The sequence below is a fragment of the Protopterus annectens genome, chromosome 12.part0 (genome assembly GCF_019279795.1).
Source record: "Protopterus annectens isolate FY-2018-M chromosome 12.part0, PAN1.0, whole genome shotgun sequence".
Taxonomy (NCBI): domain Eukaryota; kingdom Metazoa; phylum Chordata; order Ceratodontiformes; family Protopteridae; genus Protopterus; species Protopterus annectens.
The window spans coordinates 173,881,084-173,901,541 of NC_056746.1; the positions used below are offsets into that span (position 1 = coordinate 173,881,084).

General features: G+C 40.8%; 1 protein-coding gene across 1 annotated transcript in view; it reads right to left on the reverse strand.

Annotated features, from left to right (window-relative positions):
• PKD1 (polycystin 1, transient receptor potential channel interacting) overlaps positions 1 to 20,458 on the reverse strand; it is a 2,476,043-nt gene that overhangs the window by 1,515,210 nt on the left and 940,375 nt on the right. The window contains exon 15 of the mRNA XM_044088902.1: positions 2,294 to 2,427. Within this exon, the coding sequence (XP_043944837.1) occupies positions 2,294 to 2,427 (134 nt within the window). The remainder of the gene's footprint in view (positions 1 to 2,293; positions 2,428 to 20,458) is intronic.

Here is a 20,458-nt window from a genome sequence, read left to right on the forward strand (position 1 = left end):
AAACTCCACTACCATTCAATGTGCGGACAAGGTGATCCGCTGTGGCGACCCCTAACCGGGAAAAGCCGAAAGAAGAAGAAGAAGAATGCAATTATTAACTTTTACTGACATTGGTAAGGAGCAAGAAAAAGTTTCCCCAATGGGGTACTTAGCTTTAGTTGAAGACTTCGGTTCTGAAAATCGAAAATTAAAATTTCAGGAGTTGGCTGACTGGCACTTGCAAACTGCTTCTGCTTCGGGCACCGCATGGCAAGAAAGACTGATGTAATGACATCGGCTGCATGTTTTATACCCCTGACGTCATGGAAGAAGGGACAGCATCCGACGCAGGACCCAAGACTTTGTTAATCAAGCCGACTGAGGGCTACTGTAAGCAGATAACCCAAATGTAATGACTGCAACAGTGAAACACGAAGAACATCTTCAGAGAAGTAGATGCCAAATAGGAGTGAACCCTGTGGCACTCCACTTGTCAGTGGTCTGGAGCTGGATTTGGAGTCGGCTACTTTCACGGTGTAGGTTATGTTAGTGAGCCAGTTGTGCAACCCATCACGTGACATAGGGATTTATGCCCAGTTTACTGAGTTTATCTATGATTCCAGAGTGGGGGATGGTGTTGAATGCCTTGGCGAGGTCGAGATAGGCTGTGTGAACCACCTTACCCTCGTCCACGGCTCTGGGGACTGCTTCAAAGAAGTCAATCAGATATAGGAGACATGAGCTGCCTTTCACAAACCCAAACTGGGTGGGGTCCAGAGTTTGAAGGTTACTTTTGTCTTTGTTTATAAGTTCCATGATGATACATTCCATGGCTTTGCAGATCAGACTCATCAGGCTAATGAGGCAGTAGTTTCCGGGATCCGTGGTGGATCCCCCCTTGTGGAGTGGGATAACCGTAGCTGTTCGCCATTAATTAGGCATAAAGCCCAAGGTGAGGCTATGACTAAACATGGTACTTAGGTGGGGTGCCATTTCGTTTTGTAGTTCATGCAGAACTGGAATGTTGTCTGGTCGCATGGATGCTGTATTCTTGGCTGTGGAGAGTGCAGTTTTTACCTGTGCAGCTGTGATTACCGGGACTTGGTATTCTTCTGGTACTGAGATGGGTCCTATAAGTGGTGAGAGGGGGGGTGAAGTTAGCACTGAACCTATCTGCCAGGATGTTAGCAATATCAGTTGGTTCTGTATATTTAGTGCCATTGTGCTGTAACTCAGAGCAGATCTGAGTGTTGCCATTGAGATTCTTGACGTATCTATAGAATGCCTTCTGGTCGTCTTTAGAATTTGTGGCGATTTTGTTTTCGTAATTAGCTTTGGAGGATTTTATGAGGGATCTCAGCTTCATACTGAGGCTGACAAGGGAGTTTTTCCAATCTTGGGATTTTACTCTTTTTTGCAACAGTTTTTTTCCTTTTATTGTAGAGTTTGTTTATGGCAAGGACCACCAGATTGGCTTCCTTTTTTTGGAGGAGAGCGTCTTGTTTCTATTTGGGATGGCACGGTCCATGCACTCGTGTATGTGTTCATACAGTGCATTGGTGTAAGATTCAACAGTCATACTTCTACTTTCCGTCTGCACGGGTGTTGTGAAGTTTGCCACTTCTGTCTTGGGAAGCATGAAGTTGGCTTTGGAGAAGTTTTTTACGGTGGTTACTTTAATGGGGGGTGGGGGCAGGATGTGGATGTCTAGGGTGATTAGCTTACGGTCGGATCAGAACACAGAGGAGCTGACCTCTGGTGTGGAGCATCGGTCGCCCTTGTTGATAATGACCAGGTCTAGGATATTGGTGCCACTGGTGGGGGTATGGATCAGTTGATCCAAGGCACTGAAATTTATGAATTCCAATAATTATTGGGAAAATGTGTTGGTACAGGAGTAGTTTCCCCAGTTAATGGTGGGGCAGTTGATGTCACCCAGTATTAGGGTATTTGGTTGTACCTTAATATTTGCCAATATGTTAAGAAAATTGGAGTGGGAATCATGGGGCATGGCGGGGGATCTGTAGCAAGCTACAATTTTTTTTCTTGAAATGTATATGCATTAAAAGGAAGACTTCAACATTTAGTAAATGAATGACCTATGACAGTTTCACTTCCAGGGCTTTTATATTTAATGAAGCATGCCATACCTAATTTAATTTCCTGGTTAAGTTTTTAAACTATTCTTGATCATAAACCATTAACATATTTTTTGTTGTCTGTTTTTAATGTGATTAAAATTTACTACTACTGTATTGCTATCCTCAGTCACTGTGTTTGGCCTTAAAATAAGCATTTATTAAAAATGGCTTACCTGGTATACTGTATATGTATGTAACATTGTGTTGTAGAAGGACTTCTTCAGCATTCTCGTGTATAACTGAAAAAGAGTGGTTATATGGTGGCTTGAAATGGAATTCTGCAAAACCACCATCTCCAAATGCCCATCTAGCAGAACAGAAAATATTTATTTTAACATCACTCAGTGAAAGTAACAATCTACAAACAACTACTCCAGAATGTCTTCTCTTACAAGGTACAACATCAGGTGCCCACCTACACAAGTGCACATAGTATTACTACAGGATAAAAAATAAGTTACTTATTCATCATAATGTTCCATCTGTGTTGTTGCCTCTCATTTGCCCTTCAACCTTTGGGTTCAGATCTTAGGATCGGATCCGACTCGGTCTCATACCAGAGCTCCAGGCTCCGACATCTGAGCTTCTCCCCTACCCATAATGCTACTCTCCTCCAAACCCTTAGATTGAGTTTGCTGCACCACTATATCATCTAATCATACAAGCAGGAAGAAATCACCCAAAAACAACAGGGCACGTCACAAAGGAATATTTCAGGAGTTCAAACAGCAATGAAGTATTTTTCCAATAAGTATGTTAGGTCTTTGCACAGGTAGTGGAATGGAGGGAGGGAAGGTTGAAGAGCAAATGAGAGGCAACAACACAGATGGAAGGTTATGGTGACTACATAACTTCTTTACCTGAAGTTGTTGCCTTCATTTGCTTTTCAATCTGTGGGACAGAGACCCCAGCTACAGAAAACTTGGGAGTTCCTCAAGGAAGGATATTCTGGAGCACAGCAGAACCAAAGGAAGCTCCGTTTCTGTTTCTGGAGATAACGTCTAGTTTGTTGTGCAATGTAAAGGTATGGTAGTTTAACCAAGTAGCAGCTGCACAAATTTCATCAATGGGAATTTCTGACCAAAAGGCCGAAGAGGTGGAAATAGACCTAGTAGAATGAATATCCTAGACCTGGTCATTACCAACATGGGCGAGCGATGCTCCACACCAGAGGTCAGATCCTCGTTGGTCTGATCCGACCATAAGCTAATCACCGAGACATCCACATCCTGCCCCCCCCCCCATTAAAGTAACCACCATAAAAAACTTCTCCAAAGCCAACTTCATGCTTCTCAAGACAGAAGTGGCAAACTTCACAACACCCATTGTGACATGATAAGGGAATGCCCTTAGTGGAGTAAGCAAGATTAATGAGCCAGGGTTACCTTGGAAACTAGTTTACACAACCTGGACTTAGAAAAGGAAACAAAGAGTTGATTAGATTTTCTCAAATTTTTGGTTCTATCCAAATAAAAATGAAGCTGTCTGTGTAGATCCAACATACAAAGTTGGTACTCTCCTTTGTTTTGAAAATTAAGAAAGAAGATGGATGGATTGATAACTTGGCTTATGTTAGCCTCAAAAGTGACCTAGGGCAGAAAAGAAGAGTTAGTAAGCAAAGTAACTCTGTCCTTGTGAAAGATCAAATATGGAGGCTTGCATGGCAAAGTCTGTAATTCAGATACCCTTTTGGATGAGGTAATGGCTATCAAGAAGATAGTTTTCCAGGTCAGCAACTTTAAATTTACCTTAGCAGAAGGTTCGAAAGGGGCAAAACTATGGCCTGCAAAACCAAGGTGAGATCCCTGGGGACAACAGGTGTCTTGATGGAAGGACGAAGGAGAAGGGTACCTTTTAGAAAGGCCTTGCGCAATTTAGATGACGATAGAGAAAAATAATTTTCTCCAATGTTTCTGTTATGAAATATATAAGCCAGGAAATCAGGAACAGCAGGAACCAGAGCTGTAAAAGGGTCTAAATTGTTCTGATAAGCCCATATGGAGAACATCTTCCACTTACTACTGTATAGCTTCCTCATTAATGGTTTGTGTACTGCAATCAAAATCTTTAACTGGGAAAGAAAGCCTAGGAGTTCTAGCCATCATTGGAAGCAGAGTAACCAAGCTGTCAGTTTCAGGTTCAGGAGATCCAGATGGGAGTGCCCTGAAGGATGGGACAACAGATCTGGAGGGGGATCCAGAGTCCACGGTGGACAAGCAAAGTGAGACCAAAGGAAGGGGAACCAAACTTGTCCAGGCCAGAAGTGAGCAATGAAGATCACTTGGCACTTCAACCTCTGAGCTTTTTGCAGAAATTTGGGAATGAGAAGAAGAGGAGGATAGGCATAAAGTAGACCAACTAGAGCATCTCTTTGTAACTGTCCCTGCTGCAGTTGGTGTTGAAGGGAAACGCAAAAAGATTGCAGCAAGGTTGACCCCATCTCTCGAAGATCATATTTGCCACTGAAGGATTCAGAGACCACTCATGAGGCATCAGAATGGTCCTCCTGAGCCTGTCTGCCAGGATGTCTGACTTCCCCAGAATGCGCATTGCTATGAAAAGCACTTCACCCATTGCCACAGCCTCATGACCTCTCGACATAAGGGGCAAGACTAGGTTTTTCCCTGTTTGTTGATGTACAAAACCACTGACATGTTGTCTATCTGAATTGCAATAGTTCCAGTGGGAAAAGAGGGATGAAGGGCTTGCAATGCAAAAAGCAGCGCTCTCATCTCCAGGACATTTATATGCAAATTAGTCTCTAAAAGGGACCATGTGCCTTGGACTGTTTGATCCGGACAGTGTCCCCCCACCAGAACTGTGACATGTCCATGGTCACAGTGGCCTTGGGATGGGGAAGGATGAATGGGCGTATCTGGAGAAAAACTTTGGATTGGAGCCACCACAGAAGAGATTGTTTGCATGCCCTTGAAATCCTGATTGGGTAATTCAAAGGGTAGCATAGTAGGGACCATTGGACTGCTAAAATCCACTGAAGTACTCTCATGTGAAGGCAAGCTAGTGGTTCCAGGATGACTGTTGCTGCCACGGACCCCAAGTCCCTTATGACAAGACTTGCTGAGGAAGAAGGAATGTCCACTATCTGTTTGACGTGAGTCCACAAGGTGGAGGTTATGTCTGCAGGAAGAAGTGATAGAGAACGAATTGTGTCCAGACAGCCACCTATGAAGTCTGTGACTTGTACCAGATGCAGTTGAGACTTCTTCAGGTTGAGGCTAGGTTAAACAGGAATCCTCTGGCTTCTAGGAGGCAATGTCTGGTGGGATCAGTTAGGAGCTAATCGTTTAGGTATGGAAACACCTGGAATCCTTGCAGTCTAAGATGAGCTGCCATGACTGCTATACATTTGGTGAACACCCTGGGGGCTGTGGTGAGACAAAACAGCAGCACTCTGAACTGATAATGATTGGCTCCTAGCCATAACTGGAGGACTCTTCTGGTGCACCTGTTCATCTTGATGTGATAGTACGCATCCTGAAAATTTATAGCGCACATCCAGTCATCCTTCTGCAGGAAGAGCAGAATGGACTGCATTGTGACCATTTGGAACTTTGAATTGGCAACCAATGTGTTGAGGGTGGTAAAGTCCAGAATGGGCCTGAGGTCCCCCATCTTTTTGGGCAGTAAAAAGAATCTGGAGTAGATGCCTGATCCAAGCTGGTCTGGGGGAACACTTTGGATGACTTTTTTGAGAGCAGCTTTGAAATCTGTAATGCAACTTCCTCCCTCTGATTGGGTGGAACATCGGGAGGGTTTTTTTTTTTTTTTTGAAGAAGGTTTCTGGAAAAAGGGTATGAAATAGCCTCTGGATATACATTTTAACACACAATTATCTTTTGTGATGGCTTCCCAGGTTGTTGGGAGTAAAGACAAGCATTCCCCGAATGTCTGCAGAGACGAGCAGTTGGGCAGTCTCTCAGGATCTCAGATTTGGTCTGTCCAAGAAAGAATCCTGAGACCCTTGATTCATTGTACTCCCGCTGCCATAAGGGGAGCATCTGCTGTTGTAACCATTTCCTCTTCTACCTTTTGGAGGAAGGTCTCCCTGTGAATCCTGAAACAGGACCTTGAGATTTAAGGAAAGTACAGTTGTGTGCACTTACCATAAATGTAGATGTTCGAGTGTATTCAATGTTGCAGTCATCACATTTGGGTTATCTCTGACAGGGTAGCACTCGGCCAGCCCAAATACTAGAGGCTTAGTATTTCTGTGTCGGTTGCTGTTGCTTCAGGACTGACATCAGGTCACCAGTAGTATAAAGTAAGGCAGCCAATGCTATTACATCAGTTTTTCTTGCCCTAACCTGTCAGAAGCCCCCAAGTAGGAGCCAGGTTCTGGTGGAAGAACCCCGCCAGTAGAAAGTAAATACCAATATGTCCCTTGTAAGGAAGAGAAAAAAGGGGGATGGAGGGAGGAAAGCCTGGACCGCAACAGTGAATACATTTGAACATCTACATTTATGGTAAGTGTACACAACTGTACTATGTTCTTCGTGTTTCACTGTTGTAGTCATCACATTTCGGTTGATTCCCAAAGCTGAGGAAATGGGTGGAGGCAGTCAAAGAAGCTAGGGGCTGGCTAGGATGCCCTGCAAGACTGCAGAGGCAAACTCTGCCCTGGATTTGGAGAAGAGAGGCAGGTGGTAATGTTTGGTGAAAGTGTAAACAGATATCTGGGTAGCAGCCTCCAGCATGTCCCTAGTGGGGACTCCTCTGAGGAAAGCTGCAGAGGTGGAGGCTGCTCTGGTGAAGTGATTCCTGACCCCCTTGGAGGGAGGCTTTCCAGGTTTTTTGTAGCAGAAACTGATGCAGTGTGCTATCCATTTGGAGATGGCTTTGTCTTATGCCTCTGTAGCAAAGCTAACCAGCAATTGATCAGACTTTCTGAAGGATTTAGTCCTGTCTAGCTAGAATCTGATCTGTCTATGCACATATAGAGAGTGCAGAATCCTTTCCCCTTTGTTCTGGGGATTAGGAAAAAAGGTGGGCAAATGGATGGATGGATTGATTGAGAGCCACACTGGCCACCACCTTGGGCATGAAGGATGGGTTAGTTCTGAGGGATACCCTGTCAGCATGTAAGATGATGAAGGGTTCCAGAGCCATGGCCACTTGCAGCTTGGAGACTCTTATGGCTGAAGTGATGGCCAGAAGGAATGCTGTCTTCCAGGAGAGAAATTTTATTTCTGCAGTAGAAGCTGGTTTGAAATGGGGCAGGGTGAGTTTTTCCAATACAAAATTAAGGTCCCAAACTGGGGTTGGTGCCCTTCTGGGTGGCCTCAAGTTGCTAGCCCTTGTTAGGAACTGTTTGATCAAAGGGTGTGAGAAAAGGGGCCGCTCAATGGGGAAAGGAGCAGAAATGGCACAGGCATTATTTTTTTATAGAGGAGAAAGAGAGGCCACTGTGTAGTAGGTCAACTAAGTAATCCAGGATGAGAGGGAAGGCTGTGCTGTATTGGCTCCCTTACCCTGGATCCAGGTGCAGAACCTTTTTCATTTGTCAGCATAAGACTTTCTAGTGCTAGGGCTTCTGGGCTCATGGATAACATCTAGAACCTGTTTACTAAGTTTGGCAGATTGATCTGGGGTTAGGGAATAAGCCAAGCTGCCAAATTGAGTGTCTGCAATTGAGGATGCATAAATTCCCCTTCCCTCTGGGTCAAGATGTTTGGAATCTGAGCAAGATGCCATGGTGGCAATGGGGACAGGCTGAGCAGCAAGGGAATCCAGTACTGGCAAGGCCAGTCTAGAGCTATAAGAATTGTCCTTGGTTTTTCCTTCTTTATTTTGAGCAGTACCCAGGGGATGAGAAGTAGTGGAGGAAAGGCACAGACCGATAGATTGACCCAGGGGAAGGACAGGGCATCCACTTTCCAAGCCATGCGGTGATGCTCCCTGGTGCAGAATTTGCTGAGCTGATGGTTGGTGTGGGAGGCAAAGCACTCAACCTTCGGGGGTGCCCCATTTCTGAGTTATTAGGGTGAAGGTTCTTCTGTTGAGCTGCCACTCGTGTGGGTCCAGAAGATTTCTGCTTAATTGGTCTGCCAGAGAGTTGAGAGAGTCTGGTAGGAATTGTGCTAACAGGTGCGGATGCATGGCAGAGGCTGTGTGCCAAAGGGTCATGGCAAGCCTGCATAGAGGGTAGGACTGAGTTCCTCCCTGTTTGTTGATATACCACATCACAGTGATGTTGTCTGTTTTGATCAGGAGAGCCTCTGGGGAGAGAAGGGGTTTGAAAGCTATCAAGGTGTGCTGGACAGCCATCATCTCTTTTTGGATGATGTGCAGAGGGATTTGCTGGGGGCTCCATTGGCTCTGTATGCACCTGCCATCCAGGTTTGCACCCCAAGCATAGCCTGATGCATCTGTGGTGAAGGTCTGGGCGGCGGGGGGTGGTGAGAAAGGCAGTCCCTTGTTGTGGGAGCATGCTGTTGCCCATCAAAGAAAATATTTTCTGAGGCAAGGAATTATAGGTATAAGAGCTTCCAGGTCTTGAGAGTGTTGACATCAAAGGCTTTTTAGTTACCAATGAAGTTTCCTCATACGCAGTCTGGCATATGGAATGAGTAGTATGCAAGATGTTATGAACCCCTGAACTTGCAGGATCTTCCTTGCAGATAACTGGGTCCTGGTGGCTAGTTGAGAGAAGTAGGCTGTCAGGAAAATTTGTTTTTCTGGTGTAAGGAATGCCATCTGGGATGCTGTGTCCAGGCTTGCTCCCAGTGAGATAATCCTTTGGGTGGGCAACTGTTTGGATTTCTTTTCATTGATTGTGTACCCTAGGGAGGTTAGTAGGGTCTTTACAAAGGCTATGTGCTTGAGCAGCTTTTCCTGACTATTTATAACACCACACAGTGAAAAAAATAATCCAGAAAACGACTCAGCCAGTAAATCCAACAGATTTATTTTCTTAACAGACTTCTCTTCTCCAGCGCCTCGGCATAAGCCTTTAACAGAGTATAACAAGAACTATTTCTCATTCCTTTTTAAAATAAAAACAGTTCCAATTAAACAATTAAAAAAGCAATTAATTAAAGCAACCATTTCCAATCAAGTTCTCTATTTAACCACTTAGGGTATAAGGTATCAAACTTTAAAATAAACAATGCTTCTTTGCATTGTAATTTATTCTTAATACATGTGCCTTTTTCACAATACACTTTTTCTAAAATTGTGCCTACTAATTTATTTCCATCACTATTATGATATTTTTTAAAATGTAAGCCTAATGGGCTTTCCATCTTTTCATTTTTAATATTTCTTAGATGTTCTAAAAATCTAACACGAAAACTTATTTTCGATTCACCTATATAAAATAAATTTCACTCACATTTAAGCACATAAACAATGCCTTCTGTGTTACAACTGTAACTGTCATTCACACTAAATTTCTTTCCATTTATTTGATCAAAAAAAAATCACTGTTTGGTTACATATACTGCAGTGTCCACATGCTTTAAAACCACAATCAGATACACATTTGGTTAGTTTTACAGTAGGAAAAATAAAATAAGCATGTACTAACATATCCTTAATACGTTTTCCACGCTTATATGACACCATCGGTCTTTGAGGTATCAAATCTCCTAAATAAGGATCTTGTGTCAAATGTTTCCAATAGAACATAATTATTTTAACTAATTCCTCTGTATACACTCCATAAGTGGTCACAAAAAATATCTTTTCCACTTGTTTATTATGTATATTTTTATCTGATTTACCCTGATACATTACTTGCTTATTACTTTGATTTTTTAAATTCAAATTTTTCTTAGCTTGTTCTACATTTTCTATACTATAGCCTCTTTTAATAAATTTACTACAAATTTGTTCAATTTCTAATTCTTTTTGTTGCCTATCACTGGTCAATCTTGTAATACGCAATAATTCATTATAGGGAAGTGCTGATATCAAGTGTGGTGTATGACAACTAGTCCCATGAATAAAGTTATTAACACCCTCAAATTTATGATGGACTGATGTCACCACTTCATTATTTTTTACTATCAAATTCACATCCAAAAATGTTACTTTATCTCCCCACTGAGCTCCATCAAACTTTATACCAAAATTATTACAATCTAAATCCTGAATAAATTTAAGTACACTGGAACTGCCCCCTTCACACAGAAAAATCAAATCATCTATGTAACGATAGTATTTTATCACATGATTTCTAAAAAAACACATCCTATATAGAAATTCTATTTCAAAGTGACCCATGAATAAATTTGCATATGTAGAAGCAAACACTGCTCCCATCGCTGTTCCCTTTATTTGTTGGTATAAGATATTGTTAAATTCAAAATAATTATTTTGAAGACAGAACTGTATTAAATCAATTCTATAATAGGTCAGTGGTGTATCACCTAGATGAAACTTTAAAGCTTTAAAACCTAATTCCTGTACAATATTAGGTATACAAATTTTAACATCTAATACTATCCAGTATCTATTTTCATTCCACTGTATTCTGTCTACTTTTTCGAGAAAATCAAAAGTGTCTCTAATGTACGACGATAACTTCACAACCTTAGGTAAAAGTAATTCATGTAGTACAATTCCTATGTTGTGAAGAAAGTAACTGCATGCAGACACTATTGATAATTCGGAGGGTTACATCTATTTTTATGTAACTTAGGTAGACAATAAAATTTAGCCATAGTACATTTATCTACAGAAATTTTCTTCTCAATGTCCCTCTTAGTAAAGTAACCCAACCTATGCCCTTTACCTATTAATTCATTATATGCCAACAAAGCTGTATCATAATCTTTCCTTACTACAGTTTTATATATTTCATCATTATTTAAATTATCCATACACATCTTATAATACTGATCTGCTGTCATCACTACTAGCTTACTACCTTTGTCTGAGGGCTTGAAAACAATGTCATTCCTATGTCTCATTTTTTTCAATGCCTCCCATTCATTTTTTGTCAAATTATAAGAAATGTTTCTCTGTTTAAAAATATCTTGCATAGAATAATTTACTACACTAGAAAAATATTTTACTGTTTCATTATTAAAATGAGGTATATAGCTGCTTTTAATGCTAATTTTGTCAGTTGGCAACAAGCAATAGGCATTCATAGTTTCATCATTTTCAAATGAAGAATCACAAGAAAAAAATTCCATAGAAGTTGTTTCATTTAAAGAATCATGCATATCAAAAGAATTCATTACTTCTACATTATTTTCTTTATGCCTTGAAAAAAAGCACAATAAATGTAATTTCCTTACTAACTTAAAAATATCTATTTTAAATGAATATATATTCGAAATAACAGTAGGAATAAATTTGATTACTACGAACTTACTTAATACTACTTATTTCAGTGTCTGTAAAAGACTACCAGTTAAATTGAAAAATACTGTTCAATTTGACTCACAATCAGTATTATAAACTTCAGAAAATTAGTACCATCTTTTTCTTTTCCCCTGTTGGTTCTGTTGTTGTTGTTCACTCCCCATCGTGATCCGTTTGTCCCCTTTTCCTCACCTCTCACTTGTATTGGGTCTGGCTGTGAAAATGTCGTGGAAGGAAGGAAAGTCTACATTTTCATCCGACTATCTCTCCTCTGAAGCTTCGAAGTTGCGTCCGGTAAAGCAAACGGCAGAGACACCATGTTTTTCTTTACTACTTTCTTACCAAAAAGACCCGCCCTATGGTCTTCTGATAGTTTTTATTAGAGAACGCTGTCTCATTAGCATATTCTCTTAAGTCTCTCTCTGTAATTTATGATTTTCCTGTCAATCAACGCTTCTGTTTTACTCAGAACTTTTCATTTAAGTCTTTTAACACACCTCAAACCTCAGTTTATAGAGCACATCCAGTCATCCTTCTGCAGGAAGAGCAGAATGGACTGCATTGTGACCATTTGGAACTTTGAATTGGCAACCAATGTGTTGAGGGTGGTAAAGTCCAGAATGGGCCTGAGGTCCCCCATCTTTTTGGGCAGTAAAAAGAATCTGGAGTAGATGCCTGATCCAAGCTGGTCTGGGGGAACACTTTGGATGACTTTTTTGAGAGCAGCTTTGAAATCTGTAATGCAACCTCCTCCCTCTGATTGGGTGGAACATCGGGAGGGTTTTTTTTTTTTTGAAGAAGGTTTCTGGAAAAAGGGTATGAAATAGCCTCTGGATATACATTTTAACACACAATTATCTTTTGTGATGGCTTCCCAGGTTGTTGGGAGCAAAGACAAGCATTCCCCGAATGTCTGCAGAGACGAGCAGTTGGGCAGTCTCTCAGGATCTCAGATTTGGTCTGTCCAAGAAAGAATCCTGAGACCCTTGATTCATTGTACTCCCGCTGCCATAAGGGGAGCATCTGCTATTGTAACCATTTCCTCTTCTACCTTTGGGAGGAAGGTCTCCCTGTGAATCCTGAAACAGGACCTTGAGATTTAAGGAAAGTACAGTTGTGTAAACTTACCATAAATGTAGATGTTCGAGTGTATTCAATGTTGCAGTCATCACATTTGGGTTATCTCTGACAGGGTAGCACTCGGCCAGCCCAAATACTAGAGGCTTAGTATTTCTGTGTCGGTTGCTGTTGCTTCAGGACTGACATCAGGTCACCAGTAGTATAAAGTAAGGCAGCCAATGCTATTACATCAGTTTTTCTTGCCCTAACCTGTCAGAAGCCCCCAAGTAGGAGCCAGGTTCTGGTGGAAGAACCCCACCAGTAGAAAGTAAATACCAATATGTCCCTTGTAAGGAAGAGAAAAAAGGGGGATGGAGGGAGGAAAGTTTGACTGCAACAGTGAATACATTTGAACATCTACATTTATGGTAAGTGTACACAACTGTACTATGTTCTTCGTGTTTCACTGTTGTAGTCGTCACATTTCGGTTGATTCCCAAAGCTGAGGAAATGGGTGGAGGCAGTCAAAGAAGCTAGGGGCTGGCTAGGATGCCCTGCAAGACTGCAGAGGCAAACTCTGCCCTGGATTTGGAGAAGAGAGGCAGGTGGTAATGTTTGGTGAAAGTGTAAACAGATATCTGGGTAGCAGCCTCCAGCATGTCCCTAGTGGGGACTCCTCTGAGGAAAGCTGCAGAGGTGGAGGCTGCTCTGGTGAAGTGATTCCAGACCCCCTTGGAGGGAGGCTTTCCAGGTTTTTTGTAGCAGAAACTGATGCAGTGTGCTATCCATTTGGAGATGGCTTTGTCTTTTGCCTCTGTAGCAAAGCTAACCAGCAATTGATCAGACTTTCTGAAGGATTTAGTCCTGTCTAGCTAGAATCTGAGCTGTCTATGCACATATAGAGAGAGTGCAGAATCCTTTCCCCTTTGTTCTGGGGATTAGGAAAAAAGGTGGGCAAATGGATGGATGGATTGATTGAGAGCCACACTGGCCACCACCTTGGGCATGAAGGATGGGTTAGTTCTGAGGGATACCCTGTCAGCATGTAAGATGATGAAGGGTTCCAGAGCCATGACCACATGCAGCTTGGAGACTCTTATGGCTGAAGTGATGGCCAGAAGGAATGCTGTCTTCCAGGAGAGAAATTTTAGCTCTGTAGTAGAAGCTGGTTTGAAATGGGGCAGGGTGAGTTTTTCCAATACAAAATTAAGGTCCCAAGCTGGGGTTGGGTGCCCTTCTGGGTGGCCTCAAGTTGCTAGCCCTTGTTAGGAACTGTTTGATCAAAGGGTGTGAGAAAAGGGGCCGCTCAATGGGGAAAGGAGCAGAAATGGCACAGGCATTATTTTTTTATAGAGGAGAAAGAGAGGCCACTGTGTAGTAGGTCAACTAAGTAATCCAGGATGAGAGGGAGGGCTGTGCTGTATTGGCTCCCTTACCCTGGATCCAGGTGCAGAACCTTTTTCATTTGTGAGCATAAGACTTTCTAGTGCTAGGGCTTCTGGGCTCATGGATAACATCTAGAACCTGTTTACTAAGTTTGGCAGATTGATCTGGGGTTAGGGAATAAGCCAAGCTGCCAAATTGAGTGTCTGCAATTGAGGATGCATAAATTCCCCTTCCCTCTGGGTCAGGATGTTTGGAATCTGAGCAAGATGCCATGGTGGCAATGGGGACAGGCTGCGCAGCAAGGGATACCAGTACTGGCAAGGTCAGTCTAGAGCTATAAGAATTGTCCTTGGTTTTTCCTTCTTTATTTTGAGCAGTACCCAGGGGATGAGAGGTAGTGGAGGAAAGGCACAGACCGATAGATTGACCCAGGGGAAGGACAGGGCATCCACTTTCCAAGCCATGCAGTGATGCTCCCTGGTGCAGAATTTGCTGAGCTGATGGTTGGTGTGGGAGGCAAAGCAGTCAACCTTCGGGGTGCCCCATTTCTGAGTTATTAGGGTGAAGGTTCTTCTGTTGAGCTGCCACTCGTGTGGGTCCAGAAGATTTCTGCTTAATTGGTCTGCCAGAGAGTTGAGAGAGTCTGGTAGGAATTGTGCTAACAGGTGCGGATGCATGGCAGAGGCTGTGTGCCAAAGGGTCATGGCAAGCCTGCATAGAGGGTAGGACTGAGTTCCTCCCTGTTTGTTGATATACCACATCACAGTGATGTTGTCTGTATTGATCAGGAGAGCCTCTGGGGAAAGAAGGGGTTTGAAAGCTATCAAGGTGTGCTGGACAGCCATCATCTCTTTTTGGATGATGTGCAGAGGGATTTGCTGGGGGCTCCATTGGCTCTGTATGCACCTGCCATCCAGGTTTGCACCCCAGGCATAGCCTGATGCATCTGTGGTGAAGGTCTGGGCGGCGGGGGGTGGTGAGAAAGGCAGTCCCTTGTTGTGGGAGCATGCTGTTGCCCATCAAAGAAAATATTTTCTGAGGCAAGGAATTATAGGTATAAGAGCTTCCAGGTCTTGAGAGTGTTGACATCAAAGGCTTTTTAGTTACCACTGAAGTTTCCTCATACACAGTCTGGCATATGGAATGAGTAGTATGCAAGATGTCATGAACCCCTGAACTTGCAGGATCTTCCTTGCAGATAACTGGGTCCTGGTGGCTAGTTGAGAGAAGTAGGCTGTCAGGAAAATTTGTTTTTCTGGTGTAAGGAATGCCATCTGGGATGCTGTGTCCAGGCTTGCTCCCAGTGAGATAATCCTTTGGGTGGGCAACTGTTTGGATTTCTTTTCGTTGATTGTGTACCCTAGGGAGGTTAGTAGGGTCTTTACAAAGGCTAAGTGCTTGAGCAGCTTTTCCTGACTATTTATAACACCACACAGTGAAAAAAATAATCCAGAAAACGACTCAGCCAGTAAATCCAATAGATTTATTTTCTTAACAGACTTCTCTTCTCCAGCGCCTCGGCATAAGCCTTTAATAGAGTATAACAAGAACTATTTCTCATTCCTTTTTATAATAAAAACAGTTCCAATTAAACAATTAAAAAAGCAATTAATTAAAGCAACCATTTCCAATCAAGTTCTCTATTTAACCACTTAGGGTATAAGGTATCAAACTTTAAAATAAACAATGCTTCTTTGCATTGTAATTTATTCTTAATACATGTGCCTTTTTCACAATACACTTTTTCTAAAATTGTGCCTACTAATTTATTTCCATCACTATTATGATATTTTTTAAAATGTAAGCCTAATGGGCTTTCCATCTTTTCATTTTTAATATTTCTTAGATGTTCTAAAAATCTAACACGAAAACTTCTTTTCGATTCACCTATATAAAATAAATTTCACTCACATTTAAGCACATAAACAATGCCTTATGTGTTACAACTGTAACTGTCATTCACACTAAATTTCTTTCCATTTATTTGATCAAAAAAAATCACTGTTTGGTTACATATACTGCAGTGTCCACATGCTTTAAAACCACAATCAGATACACATTTGGTTAGTTTTACAGTAGGAAAAATAAAATAAGCATGTACTAACATATCCTTAATACTTTTTCCACGCTTATATGACACCATCGGTCTTTGAGGTATCAAATCTCCTAAATAAGGATCTTGTGTCAAATGTTTCCAATAGAACATAATTATTTTAACTAATTCCTTTGTATACACTCCATAAGTGGTCACAAAAAATATCTTTTCCACTTGTTTATTATGTATATTTTTATCTGATTTACCCTGATACATTACTTGCTTATTACTTTGATTTTTTAAATTCAAATTTTTCTTAGCTTGTTCTACATTTTCTATACTATAGCCTCTTTTAATAAATTTACTACAAATTTGTTCAATTTCTAATTCTTTTTGTTGCCTATCACTGGTCAATCTTGTAATACGCAATAATTCATTATAGGGAAGTGCTGATATCAAGTGTGGTGGATGACAACTAGTCCCATGAATAAAGTTATTAACACCCTCAAATTTATGATGGACTGATGTCACCACTTCATTATTTTTTACTATCAAATTCACATCCAAAAATGTTACTTTATCTCCCCACTGAGCTCCATCAAACTTTATACCAAAATTATTACAATCTAAATCCTGAATAAATTTAAGTACACTGGAACTGCCCCCTTCACACAGAAAAATCAAATCATCTATGTAACGATAGTATTTTATCACATGATTTCTAAAAAAACACATCCTATATAGAAATTCTATTTCAAAGTGACCCATGAATAAATTTGCATATGTAGAAGCAAACACTGCTCCCATCGCTGTTCCCTTTATTTGTTGGTATAAGATATTGTTAAATTCAAAATAATTATTTTGAAGACAGAACTGTATTAAATCAATTCTATAATAGGTCAGTGGTGTATCACCTAGATGAAACTTTAAAGCTTTAATACCTAATTCCTGTACAATATTCGTATACAAATTTTTAACATCTAATACTATCCAGTATCTATTTTCATTCCACTGTATTCTGTCTACTTTTTCGAGAAAATCAAAAGTGTCTCTAATGTACGACGATAACTTCACAACCTTAGGTAAAAGTAATTCATGTAGTACAATTCCTATGTTGTGAAGAAAGTAATTGCATGCAGACACTATTGGGCGACCCGGAGGGTTACATCTATTTTTATGTAACTTAGGTAGACAATAAAATTTAGCCATAGTACATTTATCTACAGAAATTTTCTTCTCAATGTCCCTCTTAGTAAAGTAACCCAACCTATGCCCTTTACCTATTAATTCATTATATACCAACAAAGCTGTATCATAATCTTTCCTTACTACAGTTTTATATATTTCATCATTATTTAAATTATCCATACACATCTTATAACACTGATCTGCTGTCATCACTACTAGCTTACTACCTTTGTCTGAGGGCTTGAAAACAATGTCATTCCTATGTCTCATTTTTTTCAATGCCTCCCATTCATTTTTTGTCAAATTATAAGAAATGTTTCTCTGTTGTTTAAAAATATCTTGCATAGAATAATTTACTACACTAGAAAAATATTTTACTGTTTCATTATTAAAATGAGGTATATAGCTGCTTTTAATGCTAATTTTGTCAGTTGGCAACAAGCAATAGGCATTCATAGTTTCATCATTTTCAAATGAAGAATCACAAGAAAAAAAATTCCATAGAAGTTGTTTCATTTAAAGAATCATGCATATCAAAAGAATTCATTACTTCTACATTATTTTCTTTATGCCTTGAAAAAAAGCACAATAAATGTAATTTCCTTACTAACTTGAAAATATCTATTTTAAATGAACATATATTCGAAATAACAGTAGGAATAAATTTGATACCACGATTTAATACTGCTATTTCAGTGTCTGTAAAAAGACTACCAGTTAAATTGAAAACATACTGTTCATCTGACTCACAATCAGTATTATAAACTTCAGAAAAATTAGTACCATCTTTTTCTTTTCCCCTGTTGGTTCTGTTGTTGTTGTCTACCCCACGTCGTATCCGTTTGTCCCCTTTTCCGACCTCTCTCACTTGTATTGGGTCTATTGTGAAAATGTTCATGCATATATTCACTTTTTTGGGGTGGTGGAAGTGAAGGAAAGTCTACATTTTCATCCGACCATTCTCCTGAAGCTTCAGTTGCGTCCGACAAAGCAAACGAGACACCATGTTTTTTCTTTACTACTTTCTTACCAAAAGACCCGCCTATGGTCTTCTGATAGTTTTTATTAGAGAACGCTGTCTCATTAGCATATTCTCTTAAGTATCTCTGTAATTTGCGTATTTTCCTGTCAATCAACGCTTCTGTTTTACTCAGAACTTTTTCATTTAAGTCTTTTAACACACCCTCAAACCTAGGGACCGTCAGAGAATTGCACAGACTTGCACACAGTTTAGTAATGTCACTTTTAATCTGTTTTTGTTTTAACAGATCCCTTTCAACTAGAATGGCCACCCATTCTGTTGTGCAGCGATGTGCTGCCATCACCCATCTTTTAGCAAATTGCATATCTTCTGCATTTTTCTCATCAAACGGTGTAGAAGGATTTTTATATGGTCTTAGTCCTTTTGGAGTAACATTTAACTCCAAATACCTTTGCAGGCTAATAATGTTATAGTGCGTTGCATTCTCTCTAAACAGTAAACTTTCAAGTCTCTTAACAGTACCTTGTAATTCAGCAGAAATAGCTGTATTATGATTCTGTCCTATACTGGAAAAAGGATTAACTGTTCATTTTTGGCATCCATCCATCAGCAGTTTGTCCCATATCTTTTGCGACTCACCCAACTGGGATGTAGAATTTACACCTCCTTCAGGCAAATGTTCTCCCACCTGTAAAATACTTTGCTCAAATGTTCTTTGAGTAGTTTCTCCCAGATCCTCTCGAAAAATTCTGGGAGTTTGAAAAGAAGGATCACTGGCCATAAGGAAAGTATATATAACACCACACAGTGAAAAAAATAATCCAGAAAACGACTCAGCCAGTAAATCCAATAGATTTATTTTCTTAACAGACTTCTCTTCTCCAGCGCCTCGGCATAAGCCTTTAACAGAGTACAACAAGAACTATTTCTCATTCCTTTTTATAATAAAAACAATTCCAATTAAACAATTAAAAAAGCATTTAATTAAAGCAACCATTTCCAATCGAGTTCTCTATTTAACCCCTTAGGGTATAAGGTATCAAACTTTAAAATAAACAATGCTTCTTTGCATCGTTTCCTGACTATTTGCCTGAATAAGGCAGTTGCTTAAGTATGGGTAAATCTGGAAATTCCTTTGTCTGCAAAAGGCAATGGACGGAGCCAGACATTTTGTGAAAACCAAAAAGCCAAAGGGAAGTGCAGAGAACTGAAAGTGCTGCCCTGAAACAGAGATATTTCCTGCATGATTCCCTGATAGGAATGTGGAGGTAGGCCGCTTTTAGATCTAGGGTGGTTAGTCAAGCATTCTTGGACAGCATGGGTAGCAGCTGCTAGAGGGTGAGCATTTTGAATTTTGGGATCACCAGGAAGGTGTTTAGAATGGATAGATTGAAGATGGGGCGCCAGGTGCCCTCTTGTCTGGGTACCAGAAAAAGTCTGGAGTAGAAACCTTGGCCTATCTGTTCTGCAGGAAGTGCTCTGCTGCCCTCGTAGAAAGCAGGGAAAGGATTTGCTTTTGAGCCCCTGCCCACTGGTTTGGAAGTAAATCTGGGAACCCTTTTGGGGTTGGAAGGGTGTGGAAGGAATATCTGTATCCCTGAGACACTATGTTTAGAACCCAGTGGTCGTTGGTAATGCTGGCCCAGGTGCTTGTGTGAAAGGAAAGTTTTCCTCCTAGGGGTAAGTGAAGGTGGGCAGAAGGAGGTGGTGGGGGAGGTGAGTCATTGTGAGTTCTTACCATAAGGGGGTGGCTTAGAACTCCCATGTTTTGAAGTGGAGGTAGTGCACTTAGATCTCTGCATTCCCGGTTGCTGCTGTCTCGGGGGTCTGGTTCCCCGGGTCCTAGGCTGGACTGGCTTAGTCGGAGTAGAAAAGGACCAGTGTTTGGTGGGACAATGCCTGCTGAACCTGGGTGGCTGGACTTGTAAGAAATCCTTAACTGTTTGCTAACTTTTTTAAGACCTCTTCTGCCTTAGTGCCAAATAAGTTCTTTGTGCAAGGGGGCATCCAAAAATTTAGATTTGACATGGTCTGTCAGGGGCTGTTCCTTAAGCCATGCATGCCTTCTAATGACAGATCAAGTGACTTCTGCCCTGCAAGAAGCTTCTAGGGCGTCAAAACCAGAATGTAAGGTGTGTTTAGTTACTTGATTTGTAGAATGCATTAACTCTTGTAATTCTTTAGATCCTGCCCAAGCAGGAAAGGAAGACATTTTTTGTTTGAGGAGTTCCAGGGTATGTTGCTGAAATTTTACCATATGGAGCTAACAGTTCAGGAACCTGATAGCAAGAGTAGCTGAGGTGTACACTTTTTTTACCCCATTTCTCTTGTGCTCGGGAATCCCTATCTGAGGAG